The sequence below is a fragment of the Equus asinus genome, chromosome 15 (genome assembly GCF_041296235.1).
Source record: "Equus asinus isolate D_3611 breed Donkey chromosome 15, EquAss-T2T_v2, whole genome shotgun sequence".
NCBI lineage: Eukaryota > Metazoa > Chordata > Mammalia > Perissodactyla > Equidae > Equus > Equus asinus.
The window spans coordinates 29641762-29662910 of record NC_091804.1 but is presented as its reverse complement, the minus strand read 5'-3'; the positions used below and the strand labels follow the sequence as shown (position 1 = coordinate 29662910).

At 54.0% G+C, this 21149-nt stretch overlaps 1 protein-coding gene across 2 annotated transcripts in view; it reads right to left on the bottom strand.

Annotated features, from left to right (window-relative positions):
• BPI (bactericidal permeability increasing protein) overlaps positions 1–18307 on the bottom strand; it is a 32153-nt gene extending 13846 nt beyond the window's left edge. The window contains exons 1-8 of one of the 2 annotated variants that reach the window (XM_014847182.3): positions 18171–18307; positions 13445–13644; positions 10723–10837; positions 9316–9444; positions 7710–7871; positions 6410–6473; positions 2354–2417; positions 902–993 (exon numbers count right to left, since the gene is read on the bottom strand). In XM_014847182.3, coding sequence (XP_014702668.1) covers positions 902–993; positions 2354–2417; positions 6410–6473; positions 7710–7871; positions 9316–9444; positions 10723–10837; positions 13445–13574 — 756 coding nt within the window. In that variant the 5' untranslated portion in view covers positions 13575–13644; positions 18171–18307. Of the gene's footprint in view, positions 1–901; positions 994–2353; positions 2418–6409; positions 6474–7709; positions 7872–9315; positions 9445–10722; positions 10838–13444; positions 13645–18170 lie in introns of those variants that run through there. The other variant, XM_044748675.2, reaches the window with a different exon arrangement.
• Positions 18308–21149: the final 2842 nt, after the last annotated feature.

The window sequence follows — 21149 nt, the reverse complement described above, 5'->3', positions numbered from 1 at the left end:
TTTCATTCCTCATTCGCTGGGGAGAATTAGGCAGGGTTTAAATCCTTTACTCTGTTGCATCACGTATACTTTTACAAAGTATACCATGTGGACCCGCAATTCCACTTCTCGGCAATAGTCAAGGATGAGCGGGATCCAGGGGCAAGGATGCTCACGGCAGCTCTGGTTACATTCGTGGGAAAAAAAGAAAGAGCCCAAATGTTCCAGGAGGGGGCGCTGTCCACCCACTTTATCACGAGCTGTCCCCTCAAAGACCCAGCAGCCAGTGAAAGGGCTGCAGGGGGAGCTTTCATGGGAAGGCGTCCAAGTCACACTGTTCTGCTTTTAAAAAGCTGTAAAGCGGTATGTGCAGCAGGACTCGTGTGAATATGCATATGTGCGTTTATTTCTGCGTCTGTATATGTGGTTTTTGTACGTACTTGTTTCAGCATCTTGTGTGTGTGTGTGTATGTGCATGTTCAGGTGTGTGTGTTCATGTGTGTGTGTGTTCATGTGTGTAATAAGTGCTGCTGAGAAAAATAAAGCCGGCCATGGGGGAAGAGGAGGGAGCTATTTCAGCGACAGTGGCCTGGGAAGGCATCTCCAGGGAGAGGGTATTTCAGCAAAGACTTGAACGAAGGGAGGGGGAACTTGGATGGATATTTCTGGGAGAGTCCCTGGGCAGAAGGTAGAGCAAGTGCAAAGGCCCTGGGGAGGGAGCAGGTGCAAAACATTCCAGGAATGGCAGGAGGTCAGTGTGGCTGGAACAGGGAGAAGACACAGAGGGTGGACTAGGGGGAGCGGTGAGGATAGAGAGGAGGGGGTGGAGTCCTTGTAAGATTTGTTTCCAAGGTTGATGGGGAGCCCCGGGAGGGTCCGAGGCCAAGGTGCGAGCCTATATGATTCTCGGTACAAGTCTCACCTTCATCTGCCCATCCAGGTTCTCAGCTGTGACTCTCAGAGGTGCCACCAGCGAGTAATCGATCCAAGCCACTTTGTCTATTTTGGTTGTCACTAGAGGGAAAGAAGACGGACCATGAGCTGAATGGCATCTCTGGGGCCTGGGATGCAGCGTTAGCATCCCCTGAAAGTTGAATCAAGAACTGCACTGCTAGTTCCATTCCTGCCTCCTCCAGGAGCCCTCCCTGAGTTCCCTTTAAAGGGAAATGAACCCACACCCCACATGCACAGACATCACCTCCCTCCCTTCTTTCAGCAGCCTTGAGATGTGGCTACAGCACAGCAGCAGAGACACCTGCGCTTGAATCAAACTCTACGACCTTGGACGAGTCCTTTCACTTCTCCAAGTCACCTTCTGCTGTTTGTAGGACGGGGCAAGACTGGTGACCCGAAGACGCCCCGTACATGGTAAGGGCTCAAAAACCAGAAGGGATCCTTATTAGCAGTGATAACATCCCGGGCTGAGCCCAGACTGGCTCAGGCCTGAATGGCTTCTGTTTCCCAGCAGTAACCAATGAGAATTAAATAAATATTGACCCCTCCTTTAGCCATTCCTCCCATGATACAGAAGAAACTGAGGCTCAGAATTGGTAACGAGTCCCAGACGGTGGCTGGAGCGTGAAGGAGGGGAGTTTGAGTCCCAGGGCCAAACCTCGGACACCGCAACTGCACTGCCCACGCCCAGGATGGGCCCTGCTCCTGGGGTGCTGGGCGGGGCCTGGAGGGAGGAATGCGTCTTAAATGGGCAGGTACCACGTGCTGGTCACGCCGGGCTCCGGGGCAAGGCAGCCCAGGTTGCAGTTTGGGGCACGGGTTCTGGAGTCAGAAAACCTGCATTTGCATCCTGTTTCTGCTTCTCACTGGCTTTGTGACCTTGGGCAAGTCACGGCTCCTTTCTGAGCCTCAGTATCCTTCAGGTAAATTTGGGAGAATTCAGCAACCTTAGTGAGGTGCTGGGAGGCCGAGGGGAGACAATTCTGCTGGGTGCATGGCCCGTGGTGAGCCCGCGGCCAGAGAGGGCGTCTCCCACCTACCGCAGCTCTTCACAGTTTCCTGAGCACTTGGGGACAGAGAGAATCGTCCCCATTTTAAAGGCATGGAAACTGAGGCCCAGACAGGAGAAATGAGCAGCCTCAGATCTCAGGCTTCAGAGAGCTGGGGGTATTTGGTTGTTTGGCTCCAGCAGGGGAACGAGTAGGGGTGGGCTGCTTTCCCATCTCACTTCTGGACCTGCCTCAAGGACCCAGCCCAATAGTGATCCAATGCCAAGTGCCATCTGAAAATTACCTATTTCACCCATTCCCGCCCAAGACCTGGCCTGCCTGGGAAACTTGCTGGCTCCATCACACTCTCTCTGTCTCCCTTACCCCCTCCCCCTTCTATCCCAGCCTCCTTGACCCCGCCCAGCCCTCACCTGGCAGTGTTTGTAAATAAGGTTGCAGCTTGGAGGACACAGAATGGGTCGTTATCTCGCAAATCTGGGGAGAACAAAAGAAGTGATCAGTGATGGCTTCCCACAGCAAAAAATGTCCTTGGGGAATAATGATCCAGACATGTTTAGCTTTCCTTGAATATTTCTATTTCCTTGAAACCATGTAACTAATCAAGTTTCCCTTTTCTCTTTGGCCACCAGGAAGCTCAGAGTCCAACAAGTAGCTTGGAAACTGTGTGTATCACTGTATGACCTGAATATCTGCATTTCATTTCCTTCTCTGGTGTGGAACTTTCCTGATGGATATTTATGTTTCTATTTTTTAATGTGGGATTTTTTGGTCTATTTATCTGTTTGCTTTTGCTGTCTCAGATCCTTTGTGGAATGAGGTGGTGAAAGAACAAACAGAAGTTGGTCAGTGGTCAGCCTTCCACTGTCTGTGCTTCTGGGAGCAGGGGTCAGGCCTCTGCTCCAGTCTGGGTGGGCGCCCTCACCTTTGCTGTGTGTGGCCAGAGAAGCCTTCCCCGACCGCCCCTCCCCTACCTGACTCCCAGAGCAACAAGCACTGGTTTGAGAAGACCCGGGTCCCACGCTGACTTTAGCACTGAGGAAGTTGCTCCATTTCTCTAGACCTCTATTTTCTCATCTGTAAAATGGGACGGGGCAGCTTCTGTTCTCCATTCCACTTGCTCTTCTGGAATGTGGTCTTGCCACGCCCCCATGAAGAGATGGGGGCTGTGACCTCTCCCCTAGAACCTGGGTGGGTGCGGTGACTCGCTTCTGACCAACAGAACTTGGCAGAAGCAACTGTGTAACCTCAGAGGCCAGATCACCAAAGGCTGTGCAGCGTCCCCCTCGGTCTCCTGAAACGCTCCCTGGGGGACCCAGTGAGAAGCTGCGAGAAGCCCCAGCTCCCTGGACGGGCCTCGGGTCGTTGCTGCGGTCAACAGCCCCAGCTGAGCCAAGCCTTCCGGTCTTCCCCACCCAGGCACCGTGGAGATGACAGAAGACCCTTCTGGATGACTCTAGCCCTGAGCTTTGCAGTCTTCCCAGACGAGGCCCAGACATCACGGGGCAGAGACAAGCTGAGCCGGCCCCACCGTGCCTGTTGATTTTCTGACGCGTAGAACCCATGGGCATCATAAAACGTGGCTGCCTTATGGCGCTACACTTGCAATGTATAAACGACATAAAGCAATAAGGAGCCGGAACGTAGGCTGAACCACACGGCCTCCCTAACCGCAGGCACCGGGGCTGAGGGCGAGCTGGGCAGACTAGGCCCTCCCTTCACAAGGCTGCTCGCCCCAAGTCTCGAGCGACCTCTGCCTCATCAATCCATGGGGTCTCTCCAGTCCTCGCCTTTCTCCACTGCTGGGCGGCCCCTGGCATGAGGGACCACTGTCTCCCAGAAATGCTCCTTCTAGAGCCCCAGGATCTCTCTGTCTGTCCCTCTCCCCCGGACACCCGCGTCTGCTGCTCCTCCCTCGTGAAAGTGTCGGAGCTCCTTGGAGCTTCCGTCTGGGCTCCCTGCTCCTCCGCTCAGGTGCTCTTCCGGAGCCGTGTCGTGCACACCCACAGCCCCGCCTCTGACATCAGTGGTCCTGCTGGGAGGGAGGTCACCTGCTCGTGCTGTGAACAGCTCCCCACAGCCCCAGCACCTCGCCCTTCCCGGGACAGTCTCTACTCCCTGGGCCTCGCTCCAAGTGCCAAGGAGGGACAGCCTCCAGAAACAGCCCCAGCCAAAGAGGGGTGCGAGCTGGTGGATAAATACCCCAGCTTCCTCACCCCTTGGGGATGGTTCTGCTGAGACTCATGAACAAGACTGAGTGAGCCCCAGGTGCCACAGCAGTGGCCCCCTCAGTAACGTTCCTATCCCCGGATCCCTACCACCCCTCGCTGTCCTGCCTGGGATCCCCCCCATAAACTCCTTGCACCCAAATCTGTCTCAGCATCTGCCTGGAGGTGGTGGGGACCCAAGCAGAGTCACCTCCTCCAGGCTCCGGACACGTGGCCAACTCCCAGACTCTCCCCTGAGCCTCCTGGACAGCTGTCCCTGGATGTCCCATAGGCCCCCAAGGCCAGCACATCCCAGGGAAGCCCCTCAGGTCCTTACTCCTCCACAGGGCTGGCCCATCGTCTGCCCAGACGGCAGCCTCCACACTTTCCTCTCTCCTTCCCCACCACCAGTCAAGTCATTTTACCCGGGGGAGGGAGGGAAGAAAGAGAGAAAATTTGGTTTCCCGGAGTGTATTTCTATCACGTAAGACTCTGGACGTCCCAAGACGATTTAGAATAGCATCCTCTCAGGAACTGGAGCCTCTTCTCCAAGTGGCCCAGAGGTGGCAGGGGTGGCACATCTGGCAGCAGCGCCAGCTGGCCCTCCAGTCCCGCTCCCCTACAAGGGTCACCAGATGGCTCCAAACCACAGCAAACCACAACCCAGCCTGCGGCCTCCCCTCCCCACCACACGCACCCCTCCCAGCCTCGGGCTCTGCCCTCCCTCGGACACCCACCCTCACTCCGTGTTCATTGGGAGTTAACTCACAACTCACTCTTCCCCATTTTCAGCTCTTCCTAGCACCACGGACATCCTGACAGCTCATTCATTCCTTCACTCACTCATTCATTCATTCATTCAGTCTCTCTTCTAAACTACATCTCATTATTATTAAGAGCTTCGCCTCTGCGCTGGGTGGGTGTGGCTTGAACCCCAGCACTGACGCTTCCTCCCTGCGTCTCAGTCTCCTCATCTGTAAAATGGAGGTGATGGGGACGCCCACCCCTCACAGGGACTCTGTGTGCATTAGACGCTGGAATCCTCGTAAACTCGGCCCGGCACCAGGCCCGCTGTGACCTCAGCACACGGAGCAGCACACGTGGCTCTTTCGTCCTCCTCATGAGCTTGTCTACCGGGAAAGAACCTGTTCTCCCGGCCCCACGTGTTAAAGAGCTGCTAACGCTCCCCTCAGACTGTTATTGTTACTTAACCACAAAGACAGTGGCGCACTGGGGAGCCAGGTTGGCGGGCTGCACGTGGCCAGCACCATCTCGGCCGCCCTTACCGCAGCCGCGGAGGAAGGCACCCATGTCCCCATCTTACAGATGCTGAAACGGGGGCTGGGGAAGGTCCAGTGATTTGCTCAAGATCACACAGCTGGTTACGCGCTCCGGAATGAAAACCCAGAGATCCTGACTCTAAAACCCATTCTCTAACCCACCGTTGCGCATTTTGACCAACATGCACCGATTTTTTTTTTTTAACTTTTGACAGAGTGCCCTCAGTTGGATGATCTCATTGGAGAGACGTCTCCCCACCCACACGGCAGTGCCTTTGCCTGGGAAACCAACGTCTCCCATCGGGAAGACGGCACAGGCCTCCTCGGTCCCCCTGAGCCTCCTGCCCCCACTCTTGGCCTCTCCAGCCATTCTCACGGCCAAAGAAATGGTTCTAAAGCACAGATCTGGCCAGGTCACCCCCTCACTAAGACCTTCAGTGGCTCCCCACTGTCCTCTGGAGAAAGCCCAAGCTCATGCGGCTCGCAAGGCGCTCAGGGGGTTCCTGGAAGCTGACGGCTTGCGACTAGAGAGCCGGCCCCATGACAGGCCCTTTGCTCAGCTGGGGGAGCAGGTGGGGGTGAGGGTGGAGGCAGGGCTGGGAGGCCGTCCTCCGTACCAGCTCCAGGCTCAGGGCACAGCTGGCCACCCTTCAGGCCAGCAGTTGCATCCACTGCATTTTCTGGGTGGGCAGCACCACGGGGGCTCGGGGTGGGGCAGAGACAGGGAAGGAGGCTGCGAGCAGAGCAGAGGTGGTGTGAGCGGCCTGGGGCCCTGCTGTGTGAGGAGACTGTCCTTCGTGCCTTGCTGGACTCTGCAGGAAGGCACATGACTGACCTCCGAGCTGGGCTAGCGGCTTCAGAGGCGGGAAGGACTGGTGACGGGGCTGGGGCGACGGTAGGAGTGTCCAGAGATGCATGAGGTGCGTGGACCCCGAGGGCCCCTCCATCCCCGACCCGCTGTGGGACTCTGAGCCCCTCCTACCTTGTTGTTCATGGCTTTTCGGAGCGAAGACTCGATCTTTTTGTGGAAGAGTTTGATCAACCACCTGGAGATTGACACGTGGGGACATGTGTGAGCTTCCCAGTTGTCTCTGGGCTGCATTCAGGAGGCTGCCTCAACCAGGAAGGCTTCCTCCCTCCTCCAAAGAGGCCTAGGCATCCTCGGGCCTGGGCTCCAACTGCACACACCCCCATAAGACACTTCACCCTGTGTGCAGGGACCTGCTTATGAGATTATCCCCTCCATGGGCACATGCCCGGGCCCCTGCCCTGTCCCAGCCTCCTTCCTCACCACTCCCCTCCCTCTCTGCACTCCAGCCACACCACTTTGCCACATCCTCTTCTGTCCTCCCACCACAGGGCCTTTGCACATGCTGCTCCCTCTGCTTAAAACACTCCCCGTCCCCAACATCTACCTAATTCACTCCTACTTACTCTTTTCATCTCAATTCAAATGTCATTTCATCAAGGAAGAAGTGGCTAGTCCCCAGACTGGGTCAGATCCTCCTGTTCTATGTGTTTGCAGCACTTTGTACCTTTTTTTTTTCTTTCTGATATCCTCTCGTAATTCTTTGTGAGCCGTTCATAAGTGCAACGACTTGATTAATGTTAGTCTTCCCCACTGGACTGGAAGCTTCCAGAAAACAGGGACTGCGTGGCTAAGAGTCTGGGGCCAGCTAGTCCTGGGCTGAATCCCTTCTCAATACTCACTAGGTATGAAAACTCCGATTATTTCCCATCCTGTCTGTGCCTTGGTGTTCTCCCCTGAACATGGGGTAATCGGAGACCAGCCTCACAGGGCCGTGGTGCAGCTTGAATGAGATAACACACAGGCTTGTAACTGTGCTTGGCATACAGTGAGCCTCCCACTGCTGTTAGCTATTGAGAAAGTTTTATCAGCCACCACTGCCGCCCGAGCGCGTGGCACCAGCCTGCTGCAGGGCAGACTCTGAGCCGGCGTTTGCTGGAGGGGCGGCTGGATGGACGCCTACAGATCTGGGTGAGGACTGTATAACCTGTACATGTAAAGTGTGTAACCCACAGCCCGTGGCCCAGCGAGGGCTCAGGAAAGGCGGCTGAAGGAACGTTGAACGCACAGCGGCTCCTCGAGGCGGACGGTGTGGGCTCCCTCTGCGGAGTCCTGTCCCCTGCCCCCCACCCGAGGCCTCTGAACAAGACCTGGCAAGGAGGTGGCACTCGGGGTGTGTTTCCTGAATCCAGGGATGGCTGGCACAGTCCTCCTTGAGGTCCCTCCTCCCATCCACAGCACTGGGAGATCGTACCCCAGACTGCTGCCTGAGACGTGCAGGCGGACCCCGTCGATGTTGCTGCTGCAGCTGGAGCAGGAGGCGGTGAGGCGGCCTGAGGCGGGCTCTTGGCCCAGCCTCAGACCAGCAGAGATGGAGACGCCCTCCACATTCAGCTCAAAGTTGCCGCTGGTTTTGCTGATGGGAGACAAAAAGAAATGACTTGGAGCAAGCACGGTCTTCCCCATTGCCATTCGAACTCCACACCAGGGCCGGAAGGTAGTTTTGCTAGTCTCCTCACTCCAGGCGAGGAGGTGGAGTTCAGAGAGGGGAGACAGCTTGCTCAAGGTCACACAGCAGCTCAGTGAAAGAGCCAGGACTCCACCCTGGAGTGTGAACCCATGTCTGCCTGGCCGAACCCTGCTCTTACCCACTGCCTCAGCCACTTTCCGTGCTGTGTGGCTTTGGGCGTGTTTCTTAACCTCTCTGAACTTCAGTCTCCTCACCCAGACCCTGGACCAGCAGTGGAACATCAGCTTCGCCACTAAAACGCTGGGTGTTTGAGGCCAATAACTTTTATTAATTAATGCCCTTGTTTATTTAAAGGGGTAAATAACCCCTTCCTCAGGGATGCCATGAGCGTTAGATAAGACAGAGGACATGAATGTAGTTTGTCAATTCTTCTATAATGTGATGAAGTGTTATTTTTTTTTTGGTCATAAATAAGAGAAATGATAGACGCAAACGAGCCGGGGGAAGGACTGAGCAATTCTGGTTGTGGGGAATGGACAGACCCAGCGGTCCTCGGTGGGGAAGGCAGATTCACGCCCCTCTCCTCACCAATTCTATTTTCTCCCTGGATTTCCCACAAGGAGAAACTGCTAGAGCCATTGGTCATTCTGAGCCGCTGTCACCAGTGGGCAAGGTCGCTGCGTCGAGAGCCCGATATCTAGTCAGAGCCGTCGTTCTGATGCTTTGCCCCAAATTTTCGCCCCTCCTGGCTTCCACACCCTCACCACCACCTGCCTCGTGGGAAGGCGTGTGCACTTCCGTGCTCTTGTCATTGGGCTCAGCTGCGTGACTTGCTTTGGCCAGGGGCCCATGAGCACAAGCGACCGTGGGCCCGTTCTGAGTCTAGGCCTTCAGAGGGCCTGCACGCGTCCACTGCCCTTTCTGCATCTCTGCCACCACCAAGCACAGGCTCTGGGGAGCCCGCCGGGGCCAGGAGGAGGAGGAGCGACGCGCGGAGCAAAGCCGCCACAGCTGAGCCCGGCCTAGGTCGGGGAGCCCTCGCCGACAGATCCATAAGCGATGATATGTGACTTGTTTTAAGCCTCTGAGTCTAGGATGGTTTGTGACTCAGCAGTGGCTAACTGATAAGGCAGTAAATTCAAGTCCCACTTAGCCTTCCATCCCAAGCCACATGCACCAACTCAGCCTTGCCAGCACCCTGCATCGAGAGGCGGACCAATGCTCAGCTACTAACCAAGGGTTATGTTGAAACTTCAAATGTGAAAAATTCCCCCAGGAACCCCTCGGGGACAAATGGTGAGGGACAAGGCGAAAACTGGGCCTTCCTCTCATCCTTTCCAAGTCACTAAAGCTCACCCATCAATCAACAACCCCAAGCCTGGAAACGCACATGAAACTCTTTCGTGCCTTCCATTTCCCACCGATCTTGACATTGGCGTTTCTGATGGAGAGACCAAGGCCCTCATCGGGAAGCAGTTTCATCTGGGAACTGGGAAGCTGGAATCCACGGACATCCATGCTGCAAAGAGGAAACGTTCAGTTAGCCTCCCGGGCCCCCACATAAGGACTCAGTTAATGGTTCACGCAGACTCACTGCGCGCCCCTGGCCCTTCACCCCACCCACTCCAGGAGAACCCAGAAGCTACCAGAGCAGCCTTGGGAACTCTGTGGGCAATGGGCAGAGGGGCGAGGCTTTGAAGTCAGACAAATCTGTCCTTGAATCCTGCTCTTCAGTTTACTACTGTGTGACCCTGCGCACGTCACTTAGTCATCCTGAGCCTCAGTTTCCTCATTTGTAAAATGGGCACAGTAATCTCCATCTTACAGGGTGTGTGGCATCAGTGAAGACAACAAATGTTACCCCACTGCCTACAAGCTCGGTAGGGGGTGGAACGTGTCTGTCTTTTCTCACTATTGTAGCAAAGCCTTCTGTTGTTAGTCACACAGTAGGTGCTGAAAAATATCCGTTGAATGAACAGGCGTATAAAATTCTGTAGAGGACGTTTATGGGTTTTCTGCCCAGCACCCATGCCCCCTTCTGCCATTTTACTTTGGGGGAACCCCTCCCCACATCTACCGCTACCGCTGCAAAGAAAGTCGAGTCCACCTCCATCTTCAGGAGGCGGGGCTTGTGACGTAGGCATAAGCTAATCGACGTATTCTGTGCCCCTCCCCGCAGTGATTGGTTCAGGAGTGTGTCCATAACGGAAGATGGACCAATCAGGGTGAATCTTAGGGTTTTTGCCTGAGTTGCGAGCAGAACACGTTCTCTTTCCTCAGGACTGGGGGCTCTCAGGAGACCCTGGTGGCCGCTGTCCTGCCTCCTCGAGGGGACACCCTCCCTGAGGGTTAGACCTCCCCAAGGGGAGAGATGCTGATAGATGGCAAGAGAGAAACGGGGTCTGATGGCATTTGAAGCTGCTTCAAGCTGAACCTGAAGCCAGACTGCTTTGGGGGCTTTTCAGTCCTGTGAGCCAGTAAGTTCTGGCTTAGACCATTTGAGATTAGGTTTTCTATCCTTGAACCCCCACCTCCCACCCCCCAAAATTCTAATTGATCTATGGGCCCAGTGCCAAGATCTGGGGTTCATGACACATCCCTCCACGGGGCACGGTGAGTGCCCGAAAGACAGTTTTTGTGGCTTCCTCCACGCTCAGTTTGGGAGGTTGCATCCCCTTGGGATGTGTAGACGCTGGCTTTGGGATCCTAACCTCTCTGGGTTCAGGAGTTTGTGACTCTGGGATTCGAGGTGTTGGCGGCCCCAGAGCACTTGCGGACTGAGCTCGACAGGCCTTACCTGTAGAAGTTGTAATGCCCTTTCCCGAAAGGCTTCATCTTAACACTTCCTGACATATCGGGAATCTTCATCTTCTCCAGCTCCTTCTGCAGCACGGCCACGCCCTGCTGACAGGCTGAGGGGAGAGAGCAGAGATCATGGTCAGAGGCCCAGGCTGTGAGCGGGGCCTCGCCCACTCCACAGAAAGGATGCAGGGTTTGGAAAAATGTCTAAAGCAAGGGTCAGCTGAGGTTTTCTGTAAAGGGCCATGTAGTAAAGGTTTTCGGCTCTGTGGGTCAGACTGTCTGTCATGACTACGCAACCCTGTTGTTAGCGTCCAAGGGCAGCCGTAGACAATGTGTAAACGGATGAGCGTGGCTGTGCTCCAGTAAAACTTGATTTACGGACAGAGAAATGTGAGTTTCATATAATTTTCGCATGTTGTGAGCTATTCTTCTTTTGATTTTTTTTCAACCATTTAAAAATGTAAAAGGCACTCTTAGTTCATGGGCCTACAGAAACATGTGGTGGGCCAGCCTTGGCCTGTGGACTATAGTTTGCCAAACTCTGGTCTGAAATATCAGCCCCAAACACCCAGTCATGCATTCTAGGGGTGTTTGTTGGACCCCGCCTCTGTGCCTTGCTCTGGGCTGTGGCCTCACAGATACACATCTCTCTGGCTTTTGGATTCTGTCTTCACAGGACCTTTGCATGAGCCATTTCTTCTGACTGGGAAACCCTTCCCTCCTATCGTCACCTGGCCAACTTCTAGTCAGTTCGATCACCATTTCCTCCAGGAACCTCCTCTGACCCAGCAGACGAGAGGAACCCCTCTTGTTATCATTCTCACGATGCTGTGGGCATCTCCTTTGGCGCTCCCATTACTGTTTGTAGTTATGCCTTTATTCACGTGACTTTTTGATTAATCTCTCTCTCCCTTACCAGATGTAAGCCCCCCAAGGTCAGTGGCAATATCTGTTTTATTTACTATTGTAGATAAATGTCCCCCACATTTACCACAATGACTGGCACTTCTTAATATTTGTTGGATGAATACAGGAATGAATGCCCCCAGGTCAGGAATTCTGCCATCAGTTGTGTGGCTAACAGCATCAAAGAACCAATGAAAAGACACACTGGTTACCTGGGGAGGAGTAAGTCGTGAGATGAGGGACCCCAGGCTTTGTGTTTTCCAAGAACCAGTTAGGAAATAAGAATAACAATGATAAACATTTATCTGGGCCAGGCACCGCTCAGGGCTCTGCGTGTGTATTCAGTCGCTGGAACAATCCTGGGAAGGAGGTCCTGCTACCACCCCCGAGTCACAGATGAGGAGTCTGAGATCCAGAAAGGCGGACACTCGGCTGACAAATGATAGAGGCAGGATTTGAATCCGGGCCTTCTGGTCCCAGAGACCCTGCCCTGAAATAGGCCATCTGGGGGTTCAAATTAAACAAGACAGACATAGTCACGGCCTGGAGGGGAGAGAAGATGTGACACGGCCCAGATCTGCCGGGGTGCAGGGGCCGGGTCTTGGAGGGTCTCAGTGCCGTGCTGAAGGGCAGGACATGTTCTGAGGCGCTGGGGGACCCCTGACTCGTGTAAGTCAGGGGAGGGACACGAGCAGATGGCTGCATTTCAGAAAACCCACTGGCTGCCCCGTGGGGCATGAGAAGAAGGGGAAACCGAGGCCACCGGGACCGAACATGAAGACTTATGGGGTTAAGGCTGAGCCTAAGCCTCTGCTCCGGGAAGCCTTCGGGGCCATGCCTGCTCTGGGTTCGGAGCACAGCTGTCCTCATCCCTCCTAGCTCACGTGGAGCCTTCTGTCTGCACCTTTGGAATCAGAGGTGATCTCCCCCAGGGGTCACTGGCCCAAGAGGTTCTGCCCTCTGCTTGGTCTCATTTCTCTGGGGCTGGCTATGCCCCACTGTTCTGCAGTTAATCTCTCTGCCACAGGGAGGCAGCATCGAGCAGCCCACGCTGGGGCATGGGGCAAGACGGGAGCTCAACGCCAGGCCGCCCACTTCCCCAGACCCCACTCCAAATTTCAGTTGCTCACCTGTAAATGTTGCTAGCAACAGGATGTCCCACCCAGCGTTGAAATGAAGACGAAACGAGATGGAGCGTGCCAAGCTCCTAGCACAGTGCCTGGCACAGATCTGAGCAGGTCCGCAGGGGCTGCTTCAGGCCCCTCTCTCCTCTGTCTGGGCCTCGAGAGTGGCCTGGGGGAGGCCCTCTGGTCATCCAGATGGGGGGCTACACAGTATGGCTGCTCAGCCCCTGCCCTGGGGGAGCCCAATAAGAAGGGCCCTCACCACGCTCGCCCTGGCCCTGCTCAGCCTCCTCGTGTACCTAAGTTCTGCCTAGGCTGAAGACTGAGCCAGGGGTCTCGAGGCAAACGGCAGGGCTGAGAACCAGCTGTGGAGGGAAGTGAAGGGCCTAGAAGCCCGAGTTGGGGGTTGGGTAGAGGGAGGGAAGGGAGCGTGAGGACCTGAGGGGCCTGAGCACTGGACTTGGAGTCCTCCAGACCAGCTCTCCAGTCCCAGCACTGCCACTTCCCAGCCCTGTGGCCCTGGGCGACTCACCCTGCCTCAGTTTCTTCATACGTAAGATGAGGTAAGAGGGCCTGCTTGGGGGAGCTGTGAGCATGCCACGCACTGGATTAAAAGGGCTACACACAGCAGGTTCTCAATAAGTGCTCCTCAGGGGTGGGAGATGAGGGAAGGAAGGCTCTGATTACCGTAATCCAGGCCCTTCTGGGTGATCCTGGCCACAACGCCGGGGTTGGTGGCCGCTGTCACTGCTGTGCCCACGGCGGCCAGCACCACCAGCGTTGCCCACTGCAGTGTGTTGTCAGGACCCCTGGCCATGTCTTCGTCCTCTAGAGCTGCCAATGCCTCGAGGCCTCGAAGGGGAACCGGGGACCTATAAAGGAGCCGGCTGGGGAAGCACACGTCAGAAGAATGTAGAAAGAAGGAAGGAACCTGGGCGGGGCGGGCGAGGGGGAGGACTGTTGCCCATTGTTCCCGCCATGGTTGGGGCCACAGCCCCAGAGGCAATGGGAAGTGGAGCCTGGGAGCCATGTGTGTGTGTGTGAGACTCCTGGCTCTGGGCATCGTTCCCCTCCCTAAGCACCCCATCCTCCTCTCTGACCCCTAACCCAAATCCTTCTGTCTATGGATTTCCTTGAACCTGGGTGGTGGGTACGTCAAGTTTCATTATATTTTTCTTTTCTTTTTGTCGGCTCTATTGAGGTATAGTTGACAAATAAAACTGTATACATTTAAAGTATACACCATGAAGATTTGATACATGTATACATTGTGAAATGACGCCACAACCAAGCTAATGAACACATCCATCCCCTCACGTAGTTACTGTATTTTGTGTGTGATGAGAGCACTTAAGATCTACTGTCGTAGCAAATTCCAGGCATACGACGTACTGTTCTTGACTATAGTCACCGTGCTGTACGTCAGATCCCCAGAACTTATTCACTTTGTAACTGTTCTATTTTTCTTTCCACTTTTGGTTTCCTTGCTATTTTTCATAGTAAAACATTTAAGACAAGAGAACCTTTGCTTTTTCTTGTCCTGAGAGGCAGTAGTGCCAATAATTACATGCTTGAGTTTTGGAGCCCACGGTCTTAGCTGTGCTGTTAAATCTCAGCTCTCCCACTGTCTGGTGGCCTGACTTTGGTCAAGCCCCTTCGCCTCTCCGAAACTCAATTTCCTCTTCTGTAAAGTGGGGACAATCAGAGCTGCCACACTCCCTGGACTCTTGTGAAGCAGAAAGGGCTTTAAATCCGGTAAAGCACTTAGCACAAAGCCCCTGCGTGACAAGCACACAGATGGTAGCTGCTAATGTCTCTCTGACTCTAAAAGGAATCCATGTTCATTGGTCAAAATTTGAGAAACAACCAAGAGAATAAAAGTTACATGCAATCCCTGATTCCAGAGGCAGACAGAAGTGTGTTTTAGAGTATTTCTCTTCCCCCTGCCTTTTTTTGGTAAGTATAGGTAGAGTGTGTGTTTTTTGAACAAAGAAAAATGGGATCGAGGGGCCGGCCCGGTGGCGCAGCGGTTAAGTTTGCACATTTCGGTTCCATGGCCCAGGGTTCGCCGGTTCGGATCCCGGGTGCGGACATGGCACCACTTGTCAAGCCATGCTGTGGCAGGCGTCCCACATATAAAGTAGAGGAAGATGGGTATGGATGTTAGCTCAGGGCCAATCTTCCTCAAAAGCAAACAAACAACAAAAAACCCAAAACTAACAAAAAGGAAAAGTGGGATCGCACCGGTGAGTTTTGTAAAGTTCCCTTTTTTCAATAAACGGTATGGAGTGACCGTCTCTACCAGGATTAGATATCCTTCCACACGCACCATATTTCATTGCTTCCTCATCCTACAGTTTTCCTCACCAAGCTTTTGTTTTCATTCCTTTTTCCCCCTTCCTTTGACAGATGTGGAAGCTGAGGCTTCTGGAGGGAAGTGTTTTTCCCACAGTCACACAGCTAGCTGCTAGCAGAGCTGGGATTCAAATGCAGACCACCAGAAGCTTCCCACACCAGCCTGGGTCCTTCAGCACGTTATGGTTGGGGCCACGCAGACACACCCCCCACCACCCCAGCTTTCCAGACGGGACTCTGTCTGCTCAGCTCCGGCCCCTCCCTTTGCAGCATCCTCAGGCCCTGGGTGGGCAGGAACCCTGCCGGGCAGCCTGCTTAGTCTCCATGGTAATGAGAGGAAGGGTGGGGCTGCGGAGGGGAAGGCCAGCTTCTCTCCCGCTGGGTCCCCATCAGCCCCCTGGCGCCCTGTTTCCCCAGTCTGATTTTATGAAAGTCTAATGAAGCCCGCTGAGCCAGGAGGACGTGAGACCCCCTGAGGTTTTGTCTTTCTTTCCTCTCTCTGCCTGGTTCTAAAAGGGCCTCCCCTCCTGCCCCCATCCACAACAGCAAGAATCCTGGCTTGCTTAAGAACGAGAACAGTGGCCATGTGCAGAGCCCCTACTGTGTGCCAGGTGCTTTACACACATTATCTCTGTCTGTTATCTAAAAACAACCGCAAGGAGGGACGATTATTCTCCATTTGGGATATGAGGAAACTGAGTCACAGAGTGGCTATGTCTCTGTCAAGGTCACACCGCCTTTCACGGAGAGGAGACTTCTTCCCCCTACCTGGGGCGGTTGCGGGGAGGACTTGTCACCCCAGGTCCTCACCCCAGCTCTACCTTCCTGGCCCCCAGGGTCAGATGTCTCCTCTGTACAAGGAATCGAGCTCTAAGTAGCAGCCAAAAGGCATAGATCGATGACTTGACAGAAAATTAGATTTTTGAAAAATTATCTTACACAGTTTTGAACCCCTGCAGCTCTAATTGCCCGAAATTCCTGAGTCCCCTGGACTCAGACAGATGTTGCCTCTGCAAGGGTGTCAGACAGGAAAGGAGCATTGAGATGAAACTCACATGTCTATGACTTACGTTGCCACAAAATCGGGATCTTAAAACCAGATGGCAAGTTTCTGAATAAGCCATCCCTACAGGCTTCCCTCTGATGGCTGGTGCCCAGCCCAGTCCGGATGAGGCTGTCAGTGATGGTGCAGCCTCCTTTTCAGTGTTGCCTCTGGCGATAGAGGTGCCCCACAGCTTCAGATCTGACTCTCTGCTCTGTATAATTCTATATAAGTGGGAATGTCTTCAACCCAAGTAACAGAAATCCTCAACTCCCATTGGCTTTGACAATTAAGCACATCTGTTATCTCAGAGAAGAAGCCCAGAGAGATTGCAGGTTTGAGGTTTTGGTTGATTCAGCAGCTAACAGACATTTACTGTCTCTCCATCTCTGCCATCCCAGTGTCTCAGATTTACCCTCACACTGGCTTCTTTCATGGTTGTAGGATGGCTGCAACAGCTCCAGCCATCACATCTAAGCAGGCTTATTCCAATGTCTCCTCCTCCTCCTCCTCCTCCTCTTCCTCTTCTTCCTCCTCTTTTTGGTCTTTTTATTATTGTCGTAAAATATTTCAAACATAGATAAGAAGAGACTACCCAGGTCAATAAAATCTTACCATTATGACATATTTACCTCTAACAGTTTCTTCTACTTCTATGAATTTTAATACATGTATAGCTCTGTGTAACCAGGACCACGATAAGGATATAGAATAGTTTGATCATCCCCTTAAATTCTCTTCTGCTCTCCCAACTCAACATGGCTTAACTCATAAAGAAAATAAATGATCTCAGCAGGAATTCAGAGGTGGGGTGGATCAAGAGTTGGTTAATTCAGGGGCTGCTTCTGTCCATCTTTCTACTCTGTGGTCCTTAGGATGTCGACTTTTTCCGGAGGAAAGTTTATTCGGTTTGGAACCGGTACATAGGGGTTCATGGTCTGAGCAGCCAGCTACCTACTCTGTGTGTGACACTGGTCAAATTTTTTGACCCTTCTGAAATTTGGATTCTTTATTTCAAGACCAGGAAACAATGCCCGTCATGGGAGGTTTTCTGAGGATTAAATGAGATAATAGAGCTGAATCAATTTGCACAGAGAAGGTGCTCAGTAAATAGTCATAATTCAGTCTTCATCACCAGCTGGCTGGAGGGTTCTGGAGCCCCCAGGAAAACACAGACGGGGTACCGTAAACTGAGCTCTTGCTCCTCTAGTCTTTGGGTTTGGGCTGGATATGGGCAGAGAGAGAGGAATCCATTGCTCACATCCCCTGTGTGAGCCTGCCACTCGGCCAGGCACCATGAGGAGAGACAGCTGCTGGCAAGGCAGTTAAGACCACAGGTTGGGGACCTTGCAGACCTGGGCCCAAATCCCAGCTTGCCACTTACTCGCTGGGTGAGTTTGAGCTTGTCACTTAACCTTGCTACCCTCAGTTTCCTCATTTGTCCCCACGCTCCATCCTCAGGCACATGTCCCTCATCAGGCCCAGATGTTACCATGAGGCCATCTGAGGTGAGCTGCGGCCCCATCACCTCTCCCTCCTCCTCAGCCTTGATTCTCCAGCTCTTTCCCTCCTTTGCCCAGCACAGCCCGCCTCCTCCGATTCTGGATGGATCCTGGGGCTGCGGGAGTAGGTGGGGGCTCTTGGTGTGTCCTGGGGGTAGAAGGGAGGAGAGGACTAGGCCCTCATGGAGATCCGGCCACGAGGTGAGTATGGAAAAGGCAGTCAGACGTTTGGCACCATGCAGATCACCCCGAGAGGGTGGACACTGGTCCAGGAGGTGGAGGCACGTCTTCCCGTGGGATTATGATTATGCTTATGATTATTGCCACAGTCCCAGAGTAGATCACAGGATATGTTCAGCAGGGAAGAAATGAAAGAAGGGTCAGAACCCAGAGCATGAATCCCAGACAGTAAGTGTTTGGAGCCTGAGAAGGAGAAGCTCGGCCTGACCTGGCAATCCCTGAAGGCTTCCAGGAGGAGGCGAGAATTGGCCTTGGCCCTGGCGTGGCAGCCCACCTGACAGAAGGAGGCTGAAGGCTTCGGCTTCACTTCTCCTTTCTCTCCGGAAACTGAAGAGCTTCACCTGTGTTCCGGTGTTGGCTCCATCGGGCTGGGCCTCCTCCAGCCCGAGGGAGGGTCACAGGAAATAAAGCAACAGTCAGTTGTATTACTTAGCCAAATGTCCAACAGCCTCAACACCCAGAGTCATTTCCCCTCGGCCACACTAGGAAATGGGTGTGTGCTCAGCCAGCCCCAGGGGGCCCAGGATTGGTCCCAAAGAGAACTGTGCTGGCAAGTAACACAGCCCTCCCAGCCTGGCCCTGCCCAGGGGCCGCGAGAGCACGGGGCTGGGGTCCCAGAGAGGCCTGGACTAGAGCGAGGCCAGTGAGGAACGGCCTGGCTGTGCTTCCGCAGGCCGTGTGAACTTGGCCGTCTTTGCTCCTCTCTGGGCTCCAGGGTCCTCGTCCATAACCACAGCCCCATCTTTGGAGGGCTCCAGCCACGCCAGAAACCAAGCCAAGCCCTTGGATAACATTCTCTTTCAATCCTCCCCTGTCCCTGAAAGTAGGTCTCATTGGCTCCATTTCGCAGATGAGAAAATTGAGGCTCAGAGAAGTTAAGGAGCTTGCCCAAGGCCACGCACCTGAGAAGTGGCAAAGGGAGGGTGAGGGCTTCGAAAGGAGGGGAGGGAGCACTTCCTGTTGGGTTGTGTGATGGAGGTACCTGTGCAATGCCAAGGCTCCTGGAGAAACACGTCCAGGGAGCCCGCATCTGCCCAGACAGGGTGGGGGAAGGCAGGCCCGGTGGAGGGAACAGCTTGGGCAAAGGCGCTGAGGGCGAAAATCCCCAGGGGGTGCAGTGTGGGATTGCAAGGGGGAAGGAAGGGGCCTGGGCCATGCGGCCATGTTGTGGTCTTGTTCTTGGAGGCCAGAGACCCCCCAAGTTTTCCAAGTAGGAAGGTCCTCCCATGGTAATAGGTTTACAACTAGTAGGTTGAGAAAGAGCCACTGCAAACTGAACACCTCTTCTAAGCGAATTTGCATTTTTCTGGCTCCCGGCTTACAGATATTTGAAATGAGGAGCACGGGGGCATGTTTGATGATAGTGGAAAGTTTGGCTAAGGGACCTCTGAACAGACAAAACTTGCCCTGCCAGTTCCCTGCCCCCTGGCCCTCAGGACACCTGGGGAGCTGAATCCAGAGACTGTCAGCCTCAGAGACTAGGTAGTGATTCCCGGTCAGCTGGGCCGGGGGCCAATGGCTGAGGCTGGGCGGGAGCACAGGGGCTGGGCCGTGCTCACCCTTCCCCTCGTAGCCTTTGGTGGCCCTGTCGGGGAGAAATTTCAAACGTGACCTGACCGGCTTTCGTGGAGGGAGAGAGGGAGAGGGAGCTGGGCTTTAGCTTACTGGTCACAGGGCACTGTCCGAAGAATAGAGAAAGGGCACCTGGGTATGTGGCCCTTTAGCTACAGAGACTCCCGCCCACTAGAAAACAGGGCCAACCGGTGTCCTAGAATCCAGCTAATCAGAGCAGCAGTTCCAAAGTCCTAGGGGCCGGGGGGAGGACGGGGAGAGCAGAGAAGCAGCTGGGGATGAGGGATTTTCCCACCCACCTGGGGATGTGTGCTGGCCTCCAGATAAAGAGTTTGCAGACCCTTTGAAAGACCTCGGAGCCTCCATCCCCACCCCCACCTCCAGCACCTCCTGCCCAGAGGCCAGGACTTCCCTGTGACAGGTGGAGCTGTTAAAGGATTTTGAGCAGAGGTGTCACTGGAGAAGATTCTTCTTGTCTTCGATGGCATTTATGGAGCACTAAGTCTACGTAGGGCACAATGCTGCCTGTGCCTCTCAATTTTAATGAAGTTCGCTCTATCTTCAGGGTAGAGATCTGAAGAATTTCCTGTGGTTCCATAAGTCAGATTTTTATCCTTTCCGTAAATTTCTTTTCTGCTCAAATCAGCCACAGTTGCTTTCTGTTGCTTCCAATTAGTAACCTTGATTAGTACAATACCCATAAGTTCCTGTGTGTGTGTGAGGTGTATACCAGCATGTATATGTGGATCTGAGGAACCCAGGTGGCCACAGTGATAAGAACTGAGACAAGAACCAGCCTAACGAGACAGGGCCATCTGCAAGGCCCCTGGCCTAACAAGATAGGGCCCCTAACCAATCCACAAGCTAGGAGAATCAGATAGAGACCACCAAGGTCCGCATTCCACAGCTCTGGACTCTCCTGGGCTTACGCAGGCACCCTAGCACCCAGGAGTCCACTGAAGGTGACCCTAGCCCCACTACCGTACTAAAAATCACACCCAGCAGTGGAGAGCTAGCATACTACTGATACATGCAATGCATGTGGTGGCATGTTGAACAACAGCGCAAGCGCAAGCACAACCCCACCTCTACATGCCCTGACAAGGCCCTCCTCCCCAGCCTTTGCCTAACAAAAGCTCCACAATCCTGCTCCCCAACGAGCCATTCACCTGCCCCCTTCCTTTCCACACAGGCTTCCTTGTGCCTCTCCTGTGCACAAGCTAATAAACTTTTACCTTTCTATTCCCATTTGTTGTCTCTTGATTTCCATCCTGGGGGACAATAAGAACCCAATGTGCCAGTAACAGAACCACACAAGGCAGTGTTCTGGGGTCTGTGCCCAGGTGTCCGATAGTCCAAAGGTCAGAGTGTTTTCTGACTATCTTTCTTTTCTGAGAGAAAAGGGCAGACAATCATTTTCTAAATGCTCCCATGTCCCACCCCTCACTTCGCCCGCCCTCTCCACCCAGGAAGGGGCAAACGTCTGCGTTGTTACAGATGAAGACACTGAAGGTCAAGAAGGTCGCCAAGGCCTCAGAGCCATTAAGGGGTGGAGCTGAGGACGAGTTCAAACCCTGGCCTCCTCTCACGGCACCCACTGCCTCCCTCACGGAGCTCGCAGAGGTACCGTGAGGAGGAAATGGGTGGGGGACTGGCCAGGTGGCGGTTTCTAAAGGAACGG